Below are 11,169 nucleotides of genomic sequence, written 5' to 3'. Positions count from 1 at the left end.
AGAGATAGATATATCAACTTAATTAAATATTGCAACTTCTTCTTAAAATAATCACTAATCACACGGGATTAGTATTCAAGGTTTAAAACATTATTTTCTAATATTTTAAAGTACTATATATAAGACACATCATGTGGTACTTTGTTAACTCATGCAATAATCCAAGTTTCACAACAATGGCAAACAATTTAGTATGACTTTTTCATAATTCTGCTAATTGCATTCCTTATGGATATTTTCAACTATTTCATATACTCCTTGATTATATGACTTTTAATTGTAATAAATTAAAAAACTTGAAATATTTCAATACAGGTCGGTTGGTGACAACAAATTTATCATGCTCAATCAACTTCAATATCAATTAGTATAATACTTTGTATTAAAATTCCTGTTGGTATAATATTATTAAAAGTATCCAATTCAATAAAAAAATAACCAAAATATATGTTTTTACTTGAAAGAACCCGTGTTCTCACATGACAGCTACAAGTTGTCTTGTCAAGAGTTACAAGCAGACATGTGCTAAAGAATTCGATTCTTGATAAACAAGCTAATTTGACCAATAATGTAGTGTACAAGAAAATTTTCTTATTTATAAAATATTTGTGTAATGTTTCTTTTCTAATTCCTGTAATTTTAATGTAAGTTGTAAATGTATTAACAGTATATGATAATTTCGTTGTTGATTGTATATTTCTTAATGTATAAATTTTAAAATGAGAAAAATATGATTTGACTCCTTATGCTTTATGGGTGGGAGCACTTTACAGATCCCAGTCTGATTATGCACGTTGTGTGCCACTAAAGCACAGGGAAGCAAATCATAATTTTCTATTATAAAATTTTCAATAATTACCCGTGTAATACATGGGTCTCAAACTAGTTGTTAATATATTAAAACAACTTTGGTAATTTGTAAGAAAGAGAATTGAGTAAGTTTTATTCTTTTCAAATCACAAAGGGTGAGAACTCTACATTTTAAAATGTTCAGAGCACAAATGAGAGAAATGAAAGGAAAAGAAAGTTTTCATTTCCTTTCTTTTCTCTTTCATCTCATTTCTCTTTTTCTTTTTCTTTCTTCTCAATTCTTTCCATTTTGGAAAGAAAGTTTCCACCCACTTTTCTTCTTTATTTCTCCCTTTTCTTTCCATTAATGAAACTTGGGAACACATAATTTTTATCTTTCTTTTCCTCTCTCCTAAAAAAACTAAGGAACCCATCAATTCTTTACTTTCCATTCATTTATTTTCCTTTTACTCCATTATTAACACTCAGGAACACCCGAGTTTACTTAACGAGAGAAAGGAAAGAAAAAGAAAGTTTTCCTTTCCTTTCATCTCATTTCTCTTTTTCTTTTTCTTTCTTCTCAATTCTTTCCATTTTGGAAAGAAAGTTTTCCACCCACTTTCTTCTTTGTTTCTCCATTTTCCTTTCCTTTCTTTCCATTAATGAAACTTGGGAACACATAATTTTTATCTTTCTTTTCCTTTATCTCCTAAGAAAAAGGGAAAAGAAAGGAAAGAAAATAAAAAGTGAGTTGTGTTCCTAAGTTTTTTTGGAAAGAAAGGAAAGGAAAATCAGAATAACTTGTGTTCCAGAGATTCATTTAAGAGGAGAAAGGAAAAGAAAAGGTGAGAAAGAAAGAAGAAAATAGAAGGAAAAGTTTTCCTTCCAATTTGGAAAGAAAGTGGAAAGAAAGGAAAGGAATAGAGAATGGTGAAATTAAAGAAAAGAAAGGAAAGGATAACTTTCCATTCCATTCCTTTCTCGTTTTAATTGAACTCAGGAACACAGCGTAAGGAACACATCAATTCTTTACTTTCCATTCGTTTCTTTTCCTTTCACTCCATTATTAACACTCAGGAACACATATTTGTTTCTTTCATTCTTTCATTGAAGTCTTGTGACTTTATTACTGCTCATATATATGTAGATTGTTTTTCAGGGATGGATGTCTCCAATCCAAATGATTATATTTTTACATCTTGTGCAACAAAAAACTTGTGTATATGAAATGCTACAAACCACATCATCATAGGTAACGTCAATACTTATGGATTTTTATTATTTAATAATGTGTGCTTTAAACATATTAGTTATTCAACTACACTTTTGGTTTTCAATTGTGTGATTCAATACCTATTAATTTGTTTACAATCAAAACATCATGTTATTCAGTTAGATATACATAACCAGAAAGGGTTTTGCTTTTTGTATGGGTCACTTATCTGAACTCTCAGATAGTTGTTTTTAGCACTTTTGAATGAGGAATAATCAAAAGAAATAATAGGTTTTTGGTTTTGGTTTATGGGTGGCTCTTTGATCTTAACCCCTCCGCAAGGTCAAATTTAGTTTTTGGAAGATATAATTACACATTTTTGAGTAAAGATTATAACCATTATGTTTTTATCTTAATTTTAGTTGAGCATTTTGGTTAATCACCAAAGCTTGAGGGATTTAATTATTCCAATGGAAATCGTTTCATTGTGTAAGGTTCGAGTATAATATTGTTATGAATTTGCCTAAGCTTTTTCTTAAATAGAATTTCAGGTTTGCCCCCTCGCTACCGGGACTCAGTTAGGCATGTCACACCTGGTCTGCTTCTTTTCCTTTTACTCCACCCACCAACTTCATGGTGTTTTTGAGGTAGTCAGTTTTATTCATTTAACTTCTAGAGCAAGTTTCATGTAATTAATTTATATTTTAATAAAGTTACTTTTAAAATCAAAGTTATAACATAAAGAGCATATGTTGTAACTTTAACATGCAGTCTTACCTAACAGCATATTGACATGGAATTTGGTTATAATGACTAGGCTTGCAAGAAGGCCCGGTTCATGGGCTGTGCAGCCCGTGCAAAGGCATGAGGCCCAAAAGCTCAAATGGACCTAAAGGTTTTTTTTAACTTTTATATATACATGAGTACATGAGTGACTGTATGAGGCTCAAACCCAATCATCCTGTATGTAATTGAGAAACTGATTGGTACAATACTACAGTGAGCAGACCACGTTTTTTTGGCGCCTGTTGTACTTTGGTTAGTTTGCACTTTGACCACATAGTTTTGTTGGGTTTTTCACTATTTTTCAAAAATAGATAAAAATTTATCGATCAAAATCATGTTAACTTTGGTTACTTTGCAAGTTGGCCAAACAGGTTTGCTGGGTTTATTTTACTTGGTTTTAAGAATAAAGTAAAAGTTGAAGGTCAAAATCACCAAACATTTCCAAAAGAATTTGAAATATTTAAATGTAAGTTATCTTTTTAAATTTATAAAAAGGTGAATATTTATAAGCGACCATTTTAACTTGATAACTGGATTTACAATAAAACAACAAAAATCTTATATATCATAAAAGATATTTTGTTTTATTAAACTTAAATTCAACTAATTTTTTTAATAATTTTTGAAATGTTTTTAACGGATCAAACACGCGTCCATATCTATATATATTTTTTATGCTTCGTTTTGTTTTCCTTTTCGTTTGCTATAGTGAGTGCACAAAACCGATCGAGTTCCAGTCTCGCAACGCGCGGATTGATAATATTTATATTTAGATAAACTTTTTTTTATGCGCAGTGTAATCGTGACGATTAGTTTGTGTATTCGCGTTTTGATATTCGGGTTCGTAGTCGAGTTCCTCGTGCAATGCGCGTGTGGAACATAATTAGGGGTTATGTAATCGAGTTGGGTAATCGGGTATACTAAAACTTGCATACCCGTCGCAAACATGCGAAAGATTTCAAAGGTAATAAATACTAATCTCAAACCCGTCTATACCCTAATGGGACGGGTATTACCAGTCCGAAATGTCCCAAGAAAGATTTATCGGATTGACGATAATATCTATTGAAAACGAGTTATTAGAAGGTATGGACTATAAAGACTTGATTGGGAGCTTTGCTTTATAAAATGTGCCAAGAGTGCCTCAAAATTCGTTTAAGTTCGATCATTTTGATACACTATTTTTTTTAAAACAATTGTATCCATATTGTGGTTTTTTGATATATAATTGATTAGTTTATATTATGAGGAGGCCCAAATTATATTTCGCACGAGGCCTAAATTTTTATTATGATTTTCGGGGACGGGCTTGCTTACAAGTTTTGGTGGAACAAACAAAAATAGACAAACGTTTAAAATGGTAAAACAAAGAAACCATTAAACAAAGCATATCTGTTTTAAGTCATATATGTTTTTTTAAATGTTTTCAGGTTTAAGCCACGCTCAATGGCATATCCCATTTTTAGTTTTATATTTTCATAAAAATGTTTTTCATGTTTAAGTTCGTCTCTTACCGGAGGGTTTAGCCGCTTATGTGTTTTTATAGGTGTCGGAGCAACATTCATGTCTACTTCACTGGTAAGCAACTTGACATTTTATGTTGGCCTCTTTTTACTTATTATATTCTTGAATCAGAAATTGAAAGGCCAACGACGCTAAATTGCAGCAGTTGTGGTAAAAAAATGAGTTGTTCTTGGATGTTATGTGAAATCATGCCAAGAAACTTACCATATGCCATGTGCATATGACATCCTTTATTGCAGATGGGATTGTGTAAGCAACTATTTATATTTTATGTACATGCTTGTTAGTGTTCGTTCCATTAACTTTTACACGAATTGTAGAGGATGTCATGTTACATAATTGTTTAAAATGCACAAATTACCATATAAAAGACACATTGTTTAAAATTCACAACAAGGGCATGTGATATGACATCCTCTACAATTCACAACAAGCATAAATGTCTTTTTTTTTCTTTTTGTGAATTGTAGAGGATGTTAGATCCCAACATCGTTCAGTAGCAGCAGCGAAGGTGATAACTGTCAAAATGATATAGAATGTTGATTTGGTTATTGTAGTTGATGCAATAAATGCCAAATAGGTAAAAAAGTAAACCAGCATTGTCTTCAGTTGCAAGTTCAAGTTAACAAAAATTGAGTCTATTGAGACTTGAGAGAATATGATGTTTGGATGGGTGCTTATTGAATCAACTAATAAGATAAATGACTAAAAATGACATAATAATAAACTTTGTTGCGATAGCCATAAAAAGCATTTTAATCCAAAGTGTGTGCAATTTGTAATGCATAGAAACAACTACGTATTAAAAGGTCATTTTCAAAAAGTTTGACTTTCAATAGTCAAACAACATATTAATCTATGTTTCTTTTGATTATCTATGCTTCACAAGTCAAACACATATAATGTCACTTGAATTTAAACAGACACATTAAACATATCATTACCAATAGTGCAAATACGGAAATTCAATTACATGTAGCATACTTTGACCGAAATAATATGAATTAATATCATAGCCATAACACTATATTACACATTTTTAAAATACAGGTTTTATTGTTATTTATAATCTAAATAAATGAAACTGAATCGAAACTAAAAACCTATAAATTGAAAACCTAAACAAAAGTGAAACAAACTAAAATCTAAAGCCGAATAAACTCAAACCAAAACGAAACTAAAACCCAATACCGTACTGAAACAAAAACCAAACCTAAACAAAATGAAACAAAACAACTAACAAGTAATTTGGAAACGTGGAGGGTCCATATATACAAAAAATAAACTTTTTGGACTAAATTCACATTATTTGTCAAACTACAAGAACGAAAATGGCACTTTACTCTATTTATAATGAATGCACTACAAAATCTTATACTTGTTATAAAGTGCAACAATAATTGAATTTACAAGCATTCAACTCGTTTGCAAGGCACAAGGTTGGTAGAAAATCCCCATGCGTTAGCTACTGGATAACTAAGATGATCAAACAGGTTTATTTATGCTTTATTAGATTTTTCAGATCTCACATGTTGCATAGATACCAAGTACTTTATTGAGCCAACATATTTTAAATTTTCTCCTTGGATCAAGTCAAGTCAACTTTGCTTGTCTTCCAAGTATATGAATTTTATAAATTTCACAACTATAAATCACACCTACAAATAATATAAAACATGAACATTCTTTACCAGAATTTACCAAAAACATATGTACGTCTTTTCGCTGTGGTTCATCCATGGAAGACTTACCTGAAAACGTGATGTTCGATATATTATCAAGACTGCCAGTCAAGACGATAATTCACTGCAGAGGTGTATGCAAGAAATGGTGGAATCTCGTTTCAGATTCTTACTTTATAAATCTTCATCTCTCAAGATCACCTACAGCCCTCATGTTTCATCATGACTCTGAAAATGATAGTCCAAGAGGTTACTATAAACAGGGCATTTTGAAGTGGGTGTCAATCGAAGATGAACCCGCTCACCACCATTTGCATAATGACCCTGTCATGAACCTTGATCTAAATCTTGCTGCCATTTTCCAAAATTCCCAAATTCATATAGTGGGCTCCGTCAATGGTTTGTTGTGTTTGTGGCAATGTGGTCGGTTTCATGATGACACTTACATATGCAATCCTATCAGTAGAGAATACATGACTCTCCCTAGGCAACAATATTATACAGAAGGTCATGCCATAATCGTTTATGGTTTTGGAGTCGGATTACAGACAAAGGAGTACAAAGTGATACGGACTTTCCAAGGGAATATACCACCAGATTCCTCTTCAACATCTCGGCCAAGTATATTAGAAGCGGAGGTATACACCCTTGGCATGGGTCAATGGAGAAGTCTTGGTCATGTCCCTTACTGGCTTCAAGGATGGGAAGGTTCATTTCTAGACGGACGTGTTCATTGGATTATTTATGATAAGGACTCCCCTCAAAAGATTTGCACCTTTGATTTTGACAACGAGAAGTTTGAGTTATTTCCGTCTCCTCCTTTTGAAGCTATAAATGATGAACATCAGGTGCATGGTCAAACCTTGGAAATTCTGAAGGGTTGTTTGTGTGTAGTCGATATCTACGACTCTCGGTTCACGCTTTGGGTGATGAAGGAATATGGGGACAAGAAATCTTGGCATAGAGAGGTGGTGATCAAGAATATTATTAGCCTTATTCCACATTGGGAGCTATGTGACTATTTGTGTGTGCTAGAGTGTTTGAAAGATGGAACCTTTTTGATTGTCCATTATGAGGACAAATTACTCGAATATTGTACTCGGAGGAGAACAATCAAAGACACTGGACTTTTTGACCGCTTCTTAACAGGAATCAATTTATCGGCCTAGCTTTCTTAAACTCCATGACTTCCCCTCAGAGAGAGTTGATGTGTTCTAGATGTCACGACGTGGTTCATAAGTGTAATTGTTGTGTTCATTTTGTTTCCTATTGAAATATATAAAATTTTTATCTTTGTTAATGAATAAACGTTTTTAATAAATATATATATTTGATACGTGAGCCATCGCTCCACTAGTTATTTTCTTAAAGGAAAGTGCCCATCATAGTTGAGCTTTTCTTGATATATGGTTGAAGAGGTAGGTCCCAGCAGAGCCCAGTTGGACCCGCAAGACTCACCTTAAACAGGGACGTCTGCGCAGAGACCAACTGGATCCGCAGGACCAACCATGCTCAGAGAAGTGACGTCCTTACGCGCAGTATGCAAGCTGGTCCCGCAGGAAATGCCTCCCATGGTGAAGGACTCCGCCTGTTCCCGCAGCCTCGGATACAAGCCATGAGGGAAGGCCACCCGCGCAGCATGGCTACACGCACAAGGCACTTAGCTCTCAATCGTTCAGTGTCACCTGAAGGAATGAGCCAAGCCGGGAGCAATCCCGCACAGAGGCGGGAGGGGGAATACTCCCGCCCAAATAAGCCAGTCCGTATACTGAAGGATCTTTTACTGTACCTGACGAGGTATGGGCAAAAGATCTGATCAGAGATGCGACAGCTCACTGACAGCAGCATGGCAGACAGCACGCCACAGCACTGTGACCAATAGCCGCCGCCTACCCACCAACTCCTGCCATACCACGTGCCTAGCCTGTAGTTGGCAGAAGAGGAAGAGTGCACGACACGCCTGCTCTGTGTCAGCCGCTACCTATCCACCACTCACAGGCAGGGCACGTGCATAGGTTACAGTTGGTAGCGTGTTGGGCCGGCTAAACCCCTTGGAAACCTACCTTCGGCTATAAATACCACAAATGGTATGATCATCTGATCTTATCATATCTTATTACATTATCATCATAATATACCTGATATCTGCTCTAGCAATCTCTTAATATACTTTTATATTTAAAGAGCAATCTAGTCTGATTCTCACGCCGGAGGGTGGTCACAAGGAGGAACCCCCCCCCTTCTCAGTGACGAGCTCACGGTGTCTGTTTTGCAGGTTATCAGAAGAACCATCTTCCAAGGGTCTAACCCCTCGTGGGAAACATCTCTCCAACCCCCAGGTTACCAGTAACCTGCTCGGGGTCCGGTTAGTGTTTCTTCATTGGCGCCATCCGTGCATAAAGCTAGAACTACAATTTTCTCCAGTTTTTTCAAAACTTTATACAAAAGATGGTTAGAGAAATTCCGGTAACCACAACCCCAGCTATTGGGGGGAATACCGGCAACACAGTTTTTACAAACACTACTCCGGCTACCGAAGCCGGAGCAAGTGAAGTAAATTTTACGAACACTACCCCACTTACTAAAGCAGGGGCAAGTGCAGTAAATGACCGCCTACTGGGATCCACCGATACCCAGTTTGAAAAACGAAGACTCCCCCGCCAGACTCTCGACGAAGTCAAGGCATGGGCGGAGGCACGACAAAAGGAATTCCAGGCTGAGTTGAACGAACGCTTGCGTTCCATGCAACAGGCCGACGAATTCGAATACTGGGAGGATGACTCGGAGGAATCCGACTCCGACGCGAACCCTCGTCATAAAGCAAAAGGGAAGCGTAAAGAAACGGAAACCCAACCGAAAAGGCATTTTGGACAAGCCTTCAAACCAAAAAGCATAGATGGAAGTCCACGAGACTTCTCTAAAACGTTCAGACCAAACGTTACAAATGCAGGAACGTCCAAATTTGCAAGGGACATTGCTGAAGCAATTGCCCCGAAAAGTGCTAAACAAATGCCTAACATAGGCACATATGACGGCATATCTGATCCAGACGATCATTTGAACAGGTTCATAGCGGGGGCAACCGTTAGCAATTGGACGGAACCCACGTGGTGTTACATGTTCCAAATGACGCTGGTGGGGGCTGCTAGGGCTTGGTTCGATCGTTTACCGGTTAACCACATTTACGACTGGGCAGACTTCCAGCAGAAGTTTAGCCAACACTTCAGCCAGCAGCGAAAGTATACCGAGGAGCAATGGACAATCCTCAAATGCACACGGGAAGAAGATGAATCTCTGCCAAACTTCATCACTCGCTTCAACTCAAAGAAGTTAAGTTTGGGCAATATCAGCGAGGATCTTGTTCGCGCAGCCTTCATCCAGGGCGCGCAAGACCCAGAGCTTATCCGCACCCTAACGGGTAAAGATGGAATGCCATCCACATGGGATGGCATCATGACAGCAGCCAAACGCTATGCGGAAACGGAGAAGCAACTGGGTAGAGACCTTCCGCAGAACACAAACCTTTACACCCAGAGGACGAGAGAGGACAACGTCCTCACCGCCCGATTGAACAAAAAACGGAAGCAAGGCATTTGGCAGTCAAGGGTAAACTTTGACACCTCATCCGGCTTACAGCACCGATTGGGTGAAAGGGATAATGTAAAGCCGCACCGGAACTCCAGGTGGACGCCACTTACCAAAAGCGTCACTGACATATTTGCTACTGAGGAGCTCCCATGGCCAAAGCCTCCAGTAATCCGGCATCGTCACGATGCTGATCGGAGCAAGTACTGTGACTATCACAGAACAAAAGGCCACAACACCGAAGAATGCATAGACGTAAAAGACATGGTCGAAACATTCGTCAGAGATGGGACGCTCGCGCACCTCGTGGCGAAATAAAAGCTAGGCAGGCGAGTGCGTATAGAACCCCAGCTGGGGAAAACACGAACCAATTTCAGCTTCAAAATCGAGACTACATGCTGCGTAAAGAACGAGATCCCGAACCAGGTGCGTATCGGCTCGATAGCACTCCCATCCCAACATGGAAGGGAGTTCAATTACACAGTTTGCATGTAATCAATTCCAATTTGTAAAGAGAAGGCCAAGAGCCACTTCTAATGGAAATGATTCTCTTTAAGAATATCGAAGCTGATGATTTTACATTTATACTTTTCTGAACACTAATATGCCGGTTTTCACCGCATAATTACGTGAAGTCATTGCATGGGAAGGCGGTCCTACCCGCACGAACCCAATAACGTGACAAACCTTCACGCAGGTCAGTTGAAGGGGAAATAGTTCAGCACCCAAAAATGAAAATGCCGGTCTATCCGCATGAATCATTAAGGAAACTGAATAATAACCTGTCAACAACCGCGCGTCGAACGGTTAAAACTATCCAACACTGGTGACGACATTCGCATTACGTGAAGTCGTTGCGTGGGAAGGCGGTCTTACCCGCACGAACCCAATAACGTGGCAAACCTTCACGCAGGTCAGTTGAAAGAGTTCATCCCATTAAATGAAAGTGCCGGTCTATCCGCATGAATCATGAAAGGAAAATGAACACTAACCTATCGACAACCGCGCGTCGAACGGTTCAAAACAAAATTCTTAAAAAGATGAGAAAAACCTACACGCAGGTCAGATAAGGGTAAAGTTCTGCCATCCTACTAAGTGCAAGTGACGGTTCTACCCGCACAATCACGAAAGAGGAAGCAAAACTTCACCTATTATCAACCACGTTCAAAGGTTAACTTATCCTCAAAAGATGAGAAAAACCTACACGCAGGTCAGATAAGGGTAAAGTTCTGCCATCCTACTAAGTGCAAGTGACGGTTCTACCCGCACAATCACGAAAGAGGAAGCAAAACTTCACACCTATTATCAACCACGTCCAAAGGTTAACTTATCCTCAAAAGATGAGAAACCTACACGCAGGTCAGATAAGGGTAAAGTTCTGCCATCCTACTAAGTGCAAGTGACGGTTCTACCCGCACAATCACGAAAGAGGAAGCAAAACTTCACACCTATTATCAACCACGTTCAAAGGTTAACTTATCCTAAAAAAGTAAGAAAAACCAGCACGCAGGTTAGATAAAAGTTAAAGTTTAGCCATCCTACCAAGTGCAAGTGACGGTTCTACCCGCACAATCACGAAGGAGGAAGCGA

The 11,169-nt window shown here is 37.6% G+C and overlaps 1 protein-coding gene across 1 annotated transcript; it reads left to right on the top strand.

The window, feature by feature from the left end:
* The first annotated feature begins 6,050 nt into the window (after positions 1-6,050).
* On the top strand, positions 6,051-7,203 carry LOC143617808 (F-box protein At3g07870-like). Its single transcript, XM_077090252.1, has one exon. The coding sequence runs from the start codon at positions 6,051-6,053 to the stop codon at positions 7,161-7,163; it is 1,113 nt and encodes a 370-aa protein (XP_076946367.1). The 3' UTR covers positions 7,164-7,203.
* Positions 7,204-11,169: the final 3,966 nt, after the last annotated feature.

The sequence above is a fragment of the Bidens hawaiensis genome, unplaced genomic scaffold, assembly GCF_021521415.1.
Source record: "Bidens hawaiensis isolate Kalapana, Puna unplaced genomic scaffold, B.hawaiensis_p1.1 tig00058862_1, whole genome shotgun sequence".
Classification (NCBI taxonomy): domain Eukaryota; kingdom Viridiplantae; phylum Streptophyta; class Magnoliopsida; order Asterales; family Asteraceae; genus Bidens; species Bidens hawaiensis.
Note: the sequence above shows the minus strand (reverse complement) of the source record. Positions and strands in the feature narration are given on the sequence as shown.